Genomic DNA, 17,383 nt, shown 5'->3' on the forward strand with positions numbered 1-17,383 from the left:
GCGAACCCATGCGTTGAAGCAGAACCCGGGTCAGGAGGGGAATGCATTATTCATAGCGGGGAGGAAGTAGATGGATAAAAAGATGTTCCTGGAAAGAGCGGCATATCTGCGTCTTATTCGGTGTGTCCTGAAGCATCTCGGAGTGGCTGCCTGTGGCTTAGATGACATCCACAGTTTATCTGTGTTCATATCCACTAGTCTGGGAGCATTATGTGTGTGTTCCAGTGAGCAAGTCAACCTTTTTTTTCTTCCCAATGAGCATTTTCCATCCTTTCTCATAAATGTGTTTATTAGTGATGTAATGAGGAGCAGTTCTGGTTGGTTAGTCAAGTTATTCAACTTCAGAGTTGATACCAGAGGCCAGAATTGACAGAAACGGGACTGAATCAAATGATGCTCAGTTTTGACCGACAGCCTTTTTTGCCGCCTTATTGCTGTGGTTTAGTTTTATAAGAACAATCTCTGCTTCTTCCTACTTCTTTTTCCAGATATATTGAAAATGTGAGACCGTCGTGAGGAAAAGCGGTAGAAAATGAATGAATGAATATGCAAAAGGTAAATTCTAGCTATAATAGCTATTTTCTTGATTTTTATCAGGTATGTATCATTGGATTGCTTCATGGTGTCGGAAAATGCGTATTTTTTTTGTATGTGTCTGGAAGCGTTGGTCATTTGTGTCATTAGTTTGGGATAAGTTTGTGAACTAGCTAGGGAGAGATTGCAGGTTGCTTGATCACTCTTGATGAGCCCAAAAATGTCTAATAAAACCTATGCCAATGTGAAGCTCTAAGAATTTTAATGCATTAATTAAATCCCGTCATTGTGGTAAAAGAGAATTAAACCAAGTAATAAACAGTCACATATCCATAATGTTCATTCACTGCTTCAGAAGCATCTCACATAGTTTTATGCTTTGCATTATAACAAAAAAAAATTCAGTAATTCATGTTAGAAGTGATGCTTTATGATGTACTTCATGCAGTCTGCAGTCGAATGCCCAAATTGCCCTGTGATGAGAGGGGACTGTGGGAACTTGACATGTTTACCCACAGGTCCTGTAATGATCTCAATTGACTTCTGTTTGTCCAATTGTACTACAGAGCTTATTTTAGTTAAATGCCTCTTTGGATGCAGATCAAGAGCGAGCTGGAGAGGCGATGGCGTTTGCCAAATAAAGCCGCTCACTGACGAGGGCTGGTAATGATCTCATTACATTGAGCCAATACACCTGTGTACCGGTGGGGGGGGGGGGTGTTCAGAGAAAAGGGTGGCTGGACAGCGAGGACAAACAAAGCGTGAAATCACTAAATCACACCCATTATTAGTGGGGGAGAGGTGGGGGTATAGCTGAAGGACCAGGATACTAATGTACCATGAAGAGCATTTGTTGCTTAATGGACATTTTACACCATTTTTTAATATCTTTTATGCATCATCATAAAAAAATACTAGCAATAATGGTAGTTTTAACAATTGTTTTGTATCCTATTGAATGACTATATTGTAATCACAGTTGAAACGGCGACATAAGGGGAAGAACCTCACCAGATCCAGCAGTCTGCTCCGTTGGTCTTATTTGAGCCGGATGGATGTAAAGCTGTATTTTTTCCCTCTCCCAATATGAATCAGAGCTTTTCTTCCTGTCACTCACACACACCACACTGTAACCCCAAATTAGTAATCATTACTAAAGCAGTGCATGGTAAGTGATTGCCATGGGCGATGTTTCTTCTTTATTTATTGCAAAAATATGGTAATAATAACATTTTAAACATATGTTTTTTTGTTTACATTATTTACATTGTGTTAACATTTGGACATGAAGTTGTATAACATCCCCACCAGCAGTTTAACAGCGATTCACCCCTCACTGTTATTGCCATGGCGCCCCGTCATCGTACAGGGATACAGAGAGAGACAAATATAACACTGAGAAAATTATGGGGTCTTATTTTTTTTGAGGAGGCATTTTTGTAGTGTAATTGTATTACTCTTCTGAATGCATATTGTTTTGAGAAGCCAAACTCCTTACTTGTGAAAGCCCAGCAACTACCTGGAACTATGTTACTGGACTTAGGAGACCAAATGGGGGGTGAGTCCCTGTTGAAGGATTGCACTGAGGATAACTTCATAAAAAAAAAAAAAATCTCTCCCTTTAATATAAAATTTAATCTGCGCAAAGTGCTTTGCGGAAACAACTCGGGAGGTGGAGTCCATATGTGTGGCCAAAAACATGACATGATAACTGGGGCCTGGGTTCGATTCCCCCCTCGGGCATCTCTGTGTGTATAGTTTGCATGTTCTCTTGTTCGCTTTTTTCTGATTCTCTTCATGTAAAGTCTAAAAACAGATTTTTTTTTTTTTACAGATGCAATGTGTACTAGGGCTGCACGGCGGTCGAGTGGTTAGCACGCAGACCTCACAGCTAGGAGACCAGGGTTCAATTCCACCCTCAGCCATCTCTGTGTGGAGTTTGCATGTTCTCCTCGTGCATGCGTGGGTTTTCTCCGGGTACTCCGGTTTCCTCCCACATTCCAAAAACATGCTAGGTTAATTGGTGACTCCAAATTGTCCATAGGTATGAATGTGAGTGTGAATGGTTGTTTGTCTATATGTGCCCTGTGATTGGCTGGCGACCAGTCCAGGGTGTATCCTGTGTCTCGCCCGAAGACAGCTGGGATAGGCTCCAGCATGCCCCCGACCCTGATGAGGATAAGCGGTATAGAAAATGGATGGATAGATGATAACTGGTCAAGCATGTTAAAATTTTCCAACATCAAACATTTTAAAATCAATCATGGTCTAATGATTACAGTATTTGAGAGAATCATTCTGTCATTATTTGAATGAAATTGGAAACGTTCCCGATCTCCTTGGCCTAAGTGCTAACCAGTCGGCCACCGTGCGGCCTGATTATTTCAGCAAAATTCCTAATTTGATCAAAAAAAGTTTTTTTGTCTTAAAAACACATTTTTTTCACCAAAAGCTGTCTTGGGAAAATACAGTTCACCTAATATTGAAGATTCGAGTCAATACGGTATTTAACAGATTGGTGCTATGAATGCATGTTTTAGTGGGCTGTCATTCACATTTTTTTCATTGGTGCATGGGACAGTTGTCTTTGTATATGCATTATATAAAAACACCACAGAATAAAATCTATATTTGTATTTCTCTCCAAGCTCAAACAATTATGGACATTTTGTGTCCATTCCTATTGCACACAAACAAATATAAACACATACACATACACATGGAAACATTTTTGAGTGAGGTAATGATGAATATTACAGTCGTACAGTCTTACAAGCTGGTAATAGCGTGCATTGTAAAACAGCTCATGGTGTTTGTCGATCCAACGGAGCAAAACTCAAGTGTCTGACCTCTCGTCATGTTCCATCATCAGAGTACAATTCCAACACTGGCTCTTGTTGTTGTACACCTGACCAGGAATTCATTTCATTGCGGCCCACTCCGCCAACAAACACACAAGGAAGGGGCGGATGTTGGTCTCTGTTACAGCGAGTGCTGCTCTCGTTATTTCACAATTAATGTCGAGCCCTTGTTATTTGTCACCGCAAATACACTGCTCGGGTGACGCCGCTGTTGTTGCTGCCATATTCTAATTTGTTCTCCATTATGGAAAACACTGGGGCCGCTTAATTTCACTTTCATGGTGGTTACACACAACAAGTGAGTGAGGGGGGGAGGGGGGCGTTGTTGTTTACCAGACGCCGGTGCACATGTCCACTTTGGAATGGATGAAAGATTTTTTAAATTGTATTTTTACACTGCATTCATATATTTCATGATGGGTTGGGGTTCACTTTCTTTGTGTGCAGGTTGGTTGACCACAGCTTATATTTATTTTATTGTATTGTTGAATATATGATACTCCCAAAGCAAAACAAACTGAAAATAGGAGTAAAAAATCGACCCCTTTTACAGATTTTCTATTGACATTTGCTGTATCCATCTACCCGGTCTGCCTATTCACATCATGTCTTCCGTCTCTGAGTCACTCAGCTCATTTTTCCCTGTCATGTTGTTTTTATTTCCCATTTCCTGCGAGTGCAACAAATGCTCCCCCCACTCGACCGCAGCCCCCTCCATTACACCTATTAAGAAGTCATATAATTTAATTCCATGCTTCACTTGTCAGAACCGGGGCTTCCAATCCTGCTCCAATTTTGGTTTTTAATAGATATTGGTCCTTAACACACTCCTCACAATTAGGCCTCCCAGTTTTGCTGTTAATGAAAATCTGATTAGGACCTATAATCTAATTACAGTTCATATTAATCCGCCCCTCTTGATACTAGTCCTGCCCGACGTGCCCCCTCACAGACCTTCTCTGCCACCTTCGGTTATTGTAGCAGTTTGTCAGTCAAGACACTCACTCCTCGGTGTATTTGCATCAGTATGATGGCGGGACTAAGAAATGCAGTAGCTCCCCTAAGACTTGCAGTAAATGTACTCATACTAGGCCAATTATACTGTGTTTGAGCCCACTACTGTTTGCCCTCCTGTTCTGTACTTAGCCTGCCTCCTCCGCCTATTTGTGCTGTCTCTGTTTTCAGAGGCCCCCGTTCCGGTTGCAGGCGTGACAACTGGGCGCCCCGGTTGCAGACTGGATTAAAACTGATTGTTTGTAGCTGGGAGACACTGGTTCTTTCTTCCTACTTTTTGGACATTTACTAGTTATGGCGTCTTGTAGTAGGGTGCTCAGTTGTTTACCTGGCATTCAGCCTGGCCCTCTGCTTTTCTCCCTCCGCTTTTCTTTGCTTTTTAACAGTATATTTTCACAGTGCTTTTTGCCAGCTCAAGGAGATCCTCTGATGCATGTGCAGAATGCCCACAAGGTGGCCAGGTTCACTGTTATTGCCCGAGTTCCTTTTACTATCTGGTATCAGGTTGTAAAATCAATACATTAGTTATGTAAAAATTACTTGGTGTCAATGATCAAATGTAATGATAATAATACATTTTATTTGTATAGAGCTTTCCAAAATACTCAAAGACACTTTACAGAAAAATGGAGTTGAATAAAAGCAAGTAAACAGAGTAAAAGATTCATTCATTCATTCATTTTCTACCGCTTTTTTCCTCACAAGGGTCGCGGGGGGTGCTGGGGCCTATCCCAGCTGTCTTCGGGCGAGAGGCGGGGTACACCCTAGACAAGGGGTGGGCAAACTACGGCCCGGGGGCCACATCGGGCCGGCCAAGTGTTTGAATACGGCCCGCCCAATCTTTCCAAAGTATTTCATTTAAACTCAACATACAACCTGGCATCATGGCCTGAGCCAACCTTTTGATGGTTTTATCAATTTCGTTTTTTGACATGGTCTGTTGTTTACAAAGTGCTCCTGAAAAAAGGGACACAAGCACATAATAATAATAATAATAATAATAATTATTATTATTATTAGATTATTATAATTATTATTAGAACCATTATGATTATTATAATTATTATATTAATGCTAATTATTATATTAATTATATATAATATAATTGTTATATTTGCATATTTTACATAATAATAATATAATAATTATTATTTAAATTTTATTGTAATTATAATATTTTATTATTTTTAAAATATTCAAATATAAATATAAAATAATAAATAATAATAGCAGATTGCATGACAATTTTACAGATACAATAATACCAGGTGGACTGTTACGTGTAAAATATATAGTCTGCCCCCCCCCGTAAATTTTGTCATATCAATGCGGCCCGCGAGTCAAAAAGTTTGCCCACCCCTGCCCTACACTGATCACCAGCCAATCACAGGGCACATATAGACAAACAACCATTCACACTCACATTCATACCTAAAAGATACATTAAAATACAACATTCATTCGTTTAAAACAAGAGTAAAAGCGGGGCACAGCAATCAGGTATAAAAAGTTAGACATTAAAAACAGATTTAAAGAGGTGGGTTTTTAGTTGTTTTTTGAAGGTGGGAAGGTCAGGGCAAAGAGTTCCAGAGGGTGGGGGCAGCGATGGAGAAGGCTCTGTCACCCAAGGTTCGGAGCTTGGTCTTACACGGGAGTGCCAGGAGGTTGGAGTCTGTGGAGCGAAGGTGACGTGGGGGGTTGTGTGGATGGAGGAGGTCTGTGAGATATGGGGGGGTCAGATCGTGGAGGGCTTTGTAGGTTATGAGAAGAACTTTGAAGTGAATGCATTGGGGGACGGGAAGCCAGTGGAGGTTTTGGAGGACAGGGGTAATGTGTTGACGGGAACGGGTGGAGGTGAGGAGGCGGGCAGCGGAGATCTGAATATATTGTAGTTTGTTGAGGGTTTTGGAAGGTGTACCGTAGAGAATACTGTTGCAGTAGTCAATTCTGGTTGTGATGAAAGCATGGATCAGGGATTCAGCGGCAGAGAATGTAAGTGATGGACTGAGTCGGGATATGTTCTTAAGATGGAAAAATCCGGGTTAAAAGTCCGGGTTAACTGTTTGATGTGAACATCTGACCTCGCTTTTGTATCCTTCCCCTAGACCATGATGTTGAACAATCTTTGCTCCAAGGTTATTTGACAGTTGTTTTGAAGCTACCATGGTACTACTCTTCAGAGAAGAAGCAAAGAGGAGAACAACTTGAAATTGGCCACCTTAAATACCCTTTCTCATGATTGGCTTCACTTGTGTATGTAGGCCAAGGGTCAGTGAGCTTTGTGCTAAAGGTATTCAAATCAATAAAACAACAAGGATGCCCTAATTTAGGCACCGGCTTACTTTTGTTTCAATAATTATTGCACACTTGCTGTAAATCCTATGAACTTCATTTCACTTCTCATCTATCACTGTGTTTGTCTGCTATATGATATTTTTAGCTGAAATAGCTGATCCCAACAACCAATGATTTACAAAGAAAATTCTTGAAAATGATCAGGGGTGCCCAAACTTTTCCATACCGCTCTAAAACGATTGAATTAAATTGCATCCTACAACTACATCGTCTTCAACCACAAGCACAGATGCAATCGTTGGTTTAGGATTGGACTAGTAGTAGCCTAGTATGAGTACGTCCTAAGAAAAAACAGTAAAAAAAAAAAAAAAGAATTCAACCTAGGGCTTGCAATGACCTATTTAGACTTGTAATTTAGAAATGAACTTCTCTCCCGTCTATCTTAGTCAGTTTTATCGCAACTCTGCGATTAGGTTAGTCTTGGACTGATAAATTTAGTGCCTATCTGAAAGGTCTCTTTCCATTCCGGAATGGTGTCCTTATCAGCAGCCTTTTGATGCTGTGAAGTATCACACCAAAATTGTGTGTTTGATTGTTCATTGCACTCCCTCTATTATTAGCCGTGTTTGTCATAATTACCACCATCAATGTGTCATTAGCAACATAATTAATATCCGACAACCCTCCTTCCTCGTTCTCTAACGAGCGGGCGGGTAAATACCTTCTCAAAAAGCCAACGGTCACATCCTCAACTTTATCTTCTGGTGAGGGGAAGAAATAGACTAGAACCACAATAATTCAATCAGTGTCATCACTTCTGAGAGAAATGATTAACTCTCTGCGCCAAGACCACTGGCTTGCTCAATGAAATAAATTATATGAAAACTTGATAGTTACTTGCACTTCCTCCTCCCCAACCACGATCACGGTTATCTTCCCCTTTGAAGCATCTCATTTAAATAAAATGATCGTCTCTGTTTTCGTCTTCCAGGCTTTGAGACAGCCAGGTCTTTCGCTCTTCACGGCGCCCACGTCATCCTGGCGTGCAGAAACCTGTCCCGAGCCAGCAAAGCCATCAGTAGCATACAGCAGGAGTGGGTAAGTGGCAATCACACCCTTACAGTTTTGGTTTAAATGTGAAAGGTTGACGGGAGTTGAGTATTTTCCATGAAAAATTAAGTCATGGAAATTATAGTTAGACTTTGTTTTGCCTATGCCAGCTACCTGCATTGGCACCTATGAAAACATTGAATGATTAATTCACATTGATCACAAAAATGAAAATTACATAAAAGTGAAAGAAAAAATCTATTTTTATTTGCCACCGTTTTTTAAAATGAAGCACCAGCAGCTTTTATGGGTTATTGAACCATGTTTAGTAGCAAAAACTTCAGTAATAATGGACTCACCATAAGGCAGTAAAACCATGGCTATGTTCACACTGCAGGGTATGATGCAGAATTCTGAATTTTTGTTTAAATATGATTTTCTCATGTGGTCATTCACATTCCCCCCAAAATGCGATATGTTAATATGAACGCAAAGTGATACCATTGATTTAATTTCCGAGCCGATACTGGGTAAATATTTAGGCTGGTATCGGCGATACCAATCCAATTCACCTAATGTGTTTGGTAAATTTTTAAGTAGTGCACAGTATTTCAAATCATAGCATAAATAATACAAGACAACATAGTCATTTATTGATGTATTTTAAACCTTTAAGTATATTGAGATAGTGGGGTGATTTACAGTATTACCAAGCTATGAAAAAACAAAGGACACAATCATATAGCTGACATATCAAAAGTATCAATATTTTGATTTCAGAATTGACTTTACAGCATGATGCAGCTGGTATTGATATTCCAGTATCAATCAACTCGTTAGTAGTTTGCTCCAAGCAGAGATTTGAACCCAGGTCTTTCCAATCTCCTGACTGTGTGGCCCGATTTTTCATAATGTCTGCGAACAGAACAGAACAAGAGTGCCATGAAAATATCTTCCGTGTACAGTTGGGGCTGCATGGGTGACTACATCTTCCTTAATGACAAAGACAGGCATTACAGTTTGTTGCCGATGTAGCAATGTGTGCAGAGGCTGACATCCCATTAGAAAAGTAATTCAATATATGGATTCAGGTTTGTTGCTTTTATGCAAGGCATAACAAATAAAATTTTTTATAAATTGTTATAGTCATATTGTAATATATATATCCCAAAAAATACACACCCTGGTAATATGCTCCAATTACGTCTCACAAGAACTTCAACAATATTTTTGTACAGTTTCTTTTCATATTAAAACTGCAACCGCTGCATTAACGACTTTAAGTCTTGTGTGCACTCCAAAGTGAGTAAATGAAATAAACTCTCTACAAAAAGTCAAGACAGGGTTTAAGGGTGGTTTAGCGGATGGGAGTGAGAGAGAGCATCTGATAATTACCTAAGATTATTCCTCTAATATCACTGCACTTGTGACTCGTCTTCTGCAGATTTTCCGAGTGTGTGGGAAAATAAACAAGTGAAATGTGGCTGCTGGAGCAGAAAGAATAAGCCATTAGCGCTGGCTTGATTACAGACAGCGGAACCTGAAAAGGATGGAGAGTGAGTGCTCAGAACTGATACGCAGAGAAGAGAAAATAGAGAAAAGGAGAGCGAGGCAAACGCCTTTGAGGGAGAGAGTAAATCTGCAGTGTTTAAACTCAACACAGCCTCTAATTGAAGGATGCCCATGGGGACGTCAGCGCAGTGTGCATCTAAGAATGGAGCTGCTTTGTCAAAAACAGTTTGGAAAAGCAGAATATCTTTTTTTAAGCTCCACATCTGCTTCAAATATTGTGGAAGTGTGTGCACAGTGGGACCTTTACAATTGAACAAAATACGTTTTTGGTGCTGTGCTTGATTTCTTCTGATTTTTCCATAGGACATAATAGAAAGTAATAATAATAATCATTCATTCATTCATTTTCTACCGCTTATCCTCACGAGGGTCGCGGGGGGTGCTGGAGCCTATCCCAGCTGTCTTCGGGCGAGAGGCGGGGTACACTCTGGACTGATCGCCAGCCAGTCACAGGGCACATATAGACAAACAACCATTCACACTCACATTCATACCTATGGACAATTTGGAGTCACCAATTAACCTAGCACGTTTTTGGAATGTAGGAGGAAACCGGAGTACCCGGAGAAAACCCACGCATGCACGGGGAGAACATGCAAACTCCACACAGAGATGGCCGAGGGTGGAATTGAACCCTAGTCTCCAATAATAATGATAATCAACTAAATAATAAAACAATAATGTATGATGTTGGTTGAGCTTTGAACTTTTCTGCGACTTTTATCCCCAATTTAGTTTGAAATCCAAATTATATGACTATTCCATTTTGGAGCGTGCACTCTAAACACACTTAAAGCCGGCCATTATCACTTCTTTCAGTATTTCCTTCCTGAGCTAACGCTAATGAATAAAAGTCACAATATCAGAATACATCTTTGCTCCTCTGCTGACATTATTAATAGATTCAGGAGAGGCATAGAGAGGAGGATTAATCTTTAAGATGATGGATGGACGTCGCTCGCCTTCCCATGCTCCTACGCTAAGGTCATTTTGATAAGAGGGTATATTTTGGGGTCCTCCGTACAAAAGGTCATCGTATCTACTTCCAGGTCTCTCTCTGAGTTCCGCTCTGGCTGCCAGGGGTGGAAGTGGTGTCCCGATTGCACGGGGACCTCTGACCTCTAACTACCTGCTTAAACCATTACTCTGAACTCTCTCTTTGCTCAGCTCTTACCTCTTACTGTGTGGGACTAATGCCGCTGTTGAACACTGAGAGTGATGGCTCATGCACAGAGCAGGGCGTTGCGGTTCAGTGTAGCGCCGTGTACCGACAGTGGGAATAATAGAGGGGGTCACAGCAGGATAATGGGCAGGTCAGAACAGCTAGTGGCTGTTAGGAAGAGCAGGTCAGAGGACTTATCCTTCCCAGACGCATATATTGCACTCTGCCAGGCACTGTAAAAAAAAAACAAACAAAAAAAAAACACATACAACCACACATTTAACAGAGCGCTCCTAAGGGGCAGAAAAATCCATTTGGAGCGCTTTTTACAGTGCATATGTTCATATTCATGCGTGACACCATCGAGCTTGATTTGTTCCTCGAAAAGCTCTCCCTCGCCAATCTGAGCACAATGTGTGTGTGTGAAAGCCCTCCAGCAGGCTCATTAGGAGTGTTTAGAGTGGAAGCCAGGGGATAAACATTTACCTTATGATTGGGTTTTACAGTAAGCCAGATACTGGTTGCCTTTATGAGGTTCAAAGGGGGATTTTTTTTTTACAGGCTCACATGAGGCCACTGTAAAACTGTGAAGGCGCTGAGCTGAGAATGAAGGCAGGTTGAAGACTGGGGGGGTGCAGCGATTGAAGCGTTGCAACAAAAGATATGCATCACTAAGTGACAGACCAGTTAGATTTGAAGCATCTGGTGCACATGGTTAGGAGAAGAAGTTATTCTCATATGTCAACATATTTGAATAATATGTGCCTTTTTTGTATTAATCTTCTGCATCCTACTGGGTAAAATGTTCCTCATGCTGTTGTTTTCCTGTAAAAGCGAATATCTCCGCATTTTACATTAATCTGAAACACAAGATGTACATTTTTATATATTTTTGTATTTACTGTACTAGAAAAAACACTTTCATTTACATGTTGGTCATTGGGCAGCAACTATTGTAAATGCTCTAATTATAGCGGGGACGTTATTGAGTTTTAAATGTAATTGCATCCTGTAAAATGATTTGTAGTGAAAGTCGCTATTGATGTGATGTTTGCAAAAATATGCACACTTTCCGCTACACAAACAATATTAATGATGTACAGGAGCTTTGGAATTCTCAACCTTTTGTGTCGTTCGCCATCACACGCGTTAGCATGGGATGCACCTTGAACGCCTTCTGTTTGGCTATAGTTATGGGACCCACGTACTTCACATGAATACGTGTACGTTTATTATGGTTTGATGTGTAAAAACATATGGTGTCTAATTATCATGACTGTTATCATTGACATAAATGGTTTGTGTGTGCAAGGTTTAATTTTCCACTATTTCCATGAACGAAACATTGTTGTTTTTATGATGTGGCCGTGATTGGACACTGGGGGGAAAAATGTGCCTCTCAAGTTGACAATCTTGACTACGGATAAGCAGGTACACCACTCACCCAACTAAATTACCTGTATCTGATTCCATACTTGGAATGGGCAGAGCATAAACCAGAAGTGGGTGTGGTTTCCCCGGAAATCGGTACAGCTGAAATCAATACATTATTTAAAGTCTGAAATTGACATGGACTGATGAGAAGTTGTTGAAGTATTGTTTATTGTTCACCCATATATGTACTGTGTACTGCGTGTAAGTGATCTGTAATCCTTATTAGTTTTAATTATCAATTCTTCTACAACTTTTCAGTTTTTCGTAGTTATTTTATGCTTTTTTGTTTTAAGGTTTTTCAATAGTTCACTGCACAATGAACCAAAAATATGAAGGTTTTCAAAATTGGAATGATATGACGGAAGAAATTGAACTTTTACACAATATTCAAATGTTTTGACATGGCTCTGAATGTTTTACATTATTGTGATTCAAATTGAATGAACTTATTGCAGGAGCAAAATGTGAATGAAAGGGTTGAAGAACGTACTTGCACAAATGCTCCCTGTGCAGCCATGACACACAGACACAATACAGACAAGCAACTATCAAGTCTGTCTGGGAAGGGGTGGCGGTGTGTGTGTCTGAGTGAATACATAATGAAGATTTTCCGTCATTATGTTTACGGATAATGACGAGCTGCATTCGTTTCATGCTCCTACTTGACAGAAATGCGTTATCCATAAGGGATACTAGTCTCATCCCTAATTTTGACTCAGTACAATAAAAAAAAAATCCCAACAACTTAGCAAGCTAATAAATTCCTCATACTGTCTGCAGTTGTGGAAAGGCTTTATTTTGAATATTTAAACTTCATGATAGGGCCAAAATATTAGAAACACCCCTGTCGTGTATGATTAAATTGTTCATTCATTCATTCATTTTCTACCGCTTATCCTCACGATGGTCGCCAGGGTGCTGGAGCCTATCCCAGCTGTGTTTAAGCGAGAGGCGGGTTACTCCCTGGACTGGTCGCCAGCCAATCACAGGGCACATATAGACAAACAACCATTCACACTCACATTCATACCTATGGACAATTTGGAGTTGCCTATTAACCTAGCATGTTTTTGGAATGTGGGAGGAAACTGGATTCCCTGGAGACAACCCACGCATGCACAAGGAGAACATGCAAACTGGCTGAGGGTGGAATCAAACTCGGGTGTCCTAGCTGTGAGGCCTGCATGCTAACCACTCATCCGCCATGCAGCCCTATATATTTTTCATTTATCCCAACTCCAGTGTGTTCATTATACCATTAAAATACATTGTAATAACTGAGTGTCTTCTAAACATCATTAATTACATTGGTAGCCCCTCCATGTCTCATTAACGGGGTGTGCGATGACCTATCTGACACCATTACTTAGCTTTAGAGAAAAAAAACTCCCATTGTTCAGCATCTCCTGGCCTCTTGCCCTATCCACTTTTAATACGTGTTCCTCCCAACTGCTCCTCATCTATTCCACTCACAGTACAGCCGGGTTAAGTTTCCAGTTAACAACCAACATGTTGCCTTTAGTGTCTGAGATTTACTTTTCCTGATTGCCTTTAAAATTCTGCTTATCTTTGACTTCAGCGTCTTCCTCAGAGAGCTGTAATAGACTCCCCTGGGGTGCACATCACTGCATGCAAGGCCCTTTGCCCTCTGAGTTGCATGCAAAACACACACATGCACACACTTATTTAGTCATTTCCTTCTTTTTTTTTTATTAATTCCAAAATGCTTACCCCTCCCTTCCTCCACTACTCCATTCTACAAGACATGCTAATGAGATTCTTTGTAAAGGCGTTAATTAGCAAGTCAGTCACTGATTGCTGTGCTTGTTTTTGCCCAGTGTATGTGTCTCCCTGTGCATATGTGTGTCTGTGATGGCGTATTAATATGGTCGTGGCGAGTACTGTCAGAGTCTGCTCTGGAACCAATTAGGCTAAAACTGGATGTCCACTGAGGCTGCTGGGAGGAAGGTCTGGTGCTTGCAATGTCAAGCAGCAACATTAACACGGGCCAGAGAGAGGCTGAGCACGACAAGTGCTCTGAAAGACGATGAGCGGTGTACATCCACATGTGTCCCGACACACACTTACACTTGCCCGTCATTTTTTTTTTTTTTGAAGAAATACTAAACTCAAAATGTCTGATGTGATAAGTTAATTGTTGGTGGGTTTATTTTACACCCAAAACGGCAGATTTCTACAAATTGAAAAGGCAAACTTATCCAAAACTTTTTACAAGCGGGTGACGTGTACAGCGATATTGATAATTAAGATTAAGATATGCCTTTATTCGTCCCTCAGTGGGGAAATTTGTATTGCACAGCAGCAAGAGTACAGAGTCAGTTAAGCAGTACAAAATACACAATATAGAAAAATAAACAATATAAACAACCCAAGTATTAACAAAATGCACAGTTTTTCCCAGTTATATACAATACGGTATGTAGATAATATGAAACGAGATGAGATATATGACCAGTCTATACACTGAGATCTATATATAATATATAATATGTAACAATATAACAATACAATTGATATTGTATCTCCCCTGCGATGGAGGTGGATAAACCTGCTTTTCATTCAGGTTTTCAATTAATAATGTGAGAAAACAAAATAAATGTGAAATACAAAACGTGTTCATGTTGTGGTAAAACAAGCATATTGGCTTTGTTTGGCTATGAAAATAAATGTTACAAAAATGAGTAGCTATCCGAAAAGCTGTAATATAATTCAAAATTATTAGCATTTTATTTATTTATTTATTACTTCAATCTTTATCGGGGTAAATATTTAAAACATTTATATTCATAGCATCTTTTGCCAACAAAAAAAGTTTCCAGTCATTGTAGGACCGTTCATTTTACCTCCAAACTATTAACTGTTAATAGATAATTTAAAAACAAGAAACATTGTTGTGTACCTTTCATTTACAGTCGTTGCAGACCTTTTAGTTTGCAAAAAAAAACAAAAACGCTCAACCTTTCTTTTCTCATCCTTTGTACCTAATTTTTATTCAACTTTCCAATTTAAAATTCCCATCATGGGGATCTATGCCAATAAATAATACAATAAATTATATTTCCGTGTATAGAAGCCATATGCAGTGCCCATATGTGGGGAACTGCAGGGCCTGCAGTGTGACATGATGAGTCCCACGATTGTTGTAGAAAACTACTTTGTTGCATGACTGTGCTGGTTAAAACATACATACAGTGAAGAAAATAAGTATTTGAACACCCTGCTATTTTGCTATTTCTCCCACTTAGAAATCATGGAGGGGTCTGAAATTTTCATCGTAGGTGCATGTCCACTGTGAGAGAGATAAACTAAAAAGAAAAATCCAGAAATCACAATGCATGATTTTTTAACAATTTATTTGTGTGATACAGCTGCAAATAAGTATTTGAACACCTGTGTATCATCTAGAATTCTGACCCTGAAAGACCTGTTAGTCTGCCCATTAGAAGTCCACCTGCACTCCATGTATCATCCTGAATCAGATGCACCTGTTTGAGGTCGTTAGCTGCATAAAGACACCTGTCCACCCCATACAATCAGTAAGACTTTAACTTGTAACATGGCGAAGACCAAAGAGCTGTCCAAAGACACCAGAGACAAAATTGTACACCTCCACAAGGCTGGAAAGGGCTACGGAGCAATTACCAAGCAGCTTGGTGAAAAAAGGTCCACTGTTGGAGCTATCATTAGAAAATGGAAGAAGCTAAACATGACGGTCAATCTCAATCGGAGTGGAGCCCCATGCAAGATATCACCTCGTGGGGTCTCAATGATTCTAAGAAAGGTGAGGAATCAGCCCAGAACTACACGACAGGACTTGGTCAATGACCTGAAAAGAGCTGGGACCACCGTTTCCAAGGTTACTGTAGGTAATACACTAAGACGTCATGATGTGAAATCATGCATGGCACGAAAGGTTCCCCTGCTTAAACCAGCACATGTCAAGGCCCGTCTTAAGTTTGCATATGACCATTTGGATGATACAGAGGAGTCATGGGAGAAAGTTTTATGGTCAGATGAGACCAAAATAGAACTTTTTGGTCATAATTCCAATAAGCGTGTTTGGAGGAAGAAGAATGAAGAGTACAATCCGAAGAACACCATCCCTACTGTGAAGCATGGGGGTGGTAGCATCATGCTTTGGGGGTGTTTTTCTGCACATGGGACAGGACGAGTGCACTGCATTAAAGAGAGGATGACTGGGGCCGTGTATTGTGAGATTTTGGGGAACAACCTCCTTCCCTCTGTCAGAGCATTGAAGATGGGTCGTGGCTGGGTCTTCCAACACGACAACGACCCGAAGCACACAGCCAGGAAAACCAAGGAGTGGCTCCGTAAGAAGCATATCAAGGTTCTAGCATGGCCCAGCCAGTCTCCAGACCTGAACCCAATCGAAAATCTTTGGAGGGAGCTCAAACTCCGTGTTTCTCAGCGACAGCCCAGAAACCTGACTGATCTAGAGAAGATCTGTGTGGAGGAGTGGGCCAAGATCCCTCCTGCAGTGTGTGCAAACCTGGTGAAAAACTACAGGAAACGTTTGACCTCTGTAATAGCAAACAAAGGCTACTGTACCAAATATTAACATTCATTTTCTCAGGTGTTCAAATACTTATTAGCAGCTGTATCACACAAATAAATTGTTAAAAAATCATGCATTGTGATTTCTGGATTTTTCTTTTTAGTTTATCTCTCTCACAGTGGACATGCACCTACGATGAAAATTTCAGACCCCTCCATGATTTCTAAGTGGGAGAAATAGCAAAATAGCAGGGTGTTCAAATACTTATTTTCTTCACTGTACACTTTGATGTCACCCTCACTATCCTTTTAATCTGAACCCTTTAGTGTATGTGTGTAGTGGGTCGGGTGGGAGTTGTCGTGGTTGTTGATGTACTGTATGTGTGCGCATGCTTTTGCCTGTGTTTGTCTGTTTACCTTGTGTATAACCTCCCATGGCAGTCTGACAGGCCGGGTGCCCCCGCTAGCCACAGTGCCACGCCATGCTCCTCCCGCTGAGGCCGACAGGAAGTGACACATACGAAATGCTGACCTGGATGCTTGCTCGCAGCTCCCTCCAGGGCCTTAGGATGCTGAGCTTTTAGTCACAACATAGCTCCACTGCTCCTTTTGATGCGGTTTGTTTAAATCGGAAAAGGCTCACTTCACCTGTACTTTTCTCCATTTTACCAAATAATTAAAGGATCCTTTGGCTAGTTTGTATGTACAGTCATGACTGTAATGACATTGTGTAAATTACCTTTGTGGCACCGCCAGTGGGTTGTTCTCAAAATGCTTTGGAAGACATACGTACAACTTCACTCAGGTAATAGCATGACGTCAAAGGGAGTGCTTCCGGAGTGCAAGGGTTAGCTTCTGCAACCATGTTTAAAACCGTTGTAGCATTCTAAAGTAAGCAAACTTGTATATGGCGATATAGGATGAA

General features: G+C 40.5%; 1 protein-coding gene across 3 annotated transcripts in view; it reads left to right on the top strand.

Annotated features, from left to right (window-relative positions):
• wwox (WW domain containing oxidoreductase) overlaps positions 1–17,383 on the top strand; it is a 190,564-nt gene that overhangs the window by 12,412 nt on the left and 160,769 nt on the right. For all 3 annotated transcript variants that reach the window (XM_058076314.2, XM_078790404.1, XM_058076316.2), the window contains exon 5: positions 7,696–7,802. In XM_058076314.2, the coding sequence (XP_057932297.2) occupies positions 7,696–7,802 (107 nt within the window). The remainder of the gene's footprint in view (positions 1–7,695; positions 7,803–17,383) is intronic.

This window comes from Doryrhamphus excisus, linkage group LG1, assembly GCF_037039965.1.
Source record: "Doryrhamphus excisus strain RoL-2023G ecotype Guam linkage group LG1, RoL_Dexc_Guam_v1.1, whole genome shotgun sequence".
Lineage (NCBI taxonomy): Eukaryota > Metazoa > Chordata > Actinopteri > Syngnathiformes > Syngnathidae > Doryrhamphus > Doryrhamphus excisus.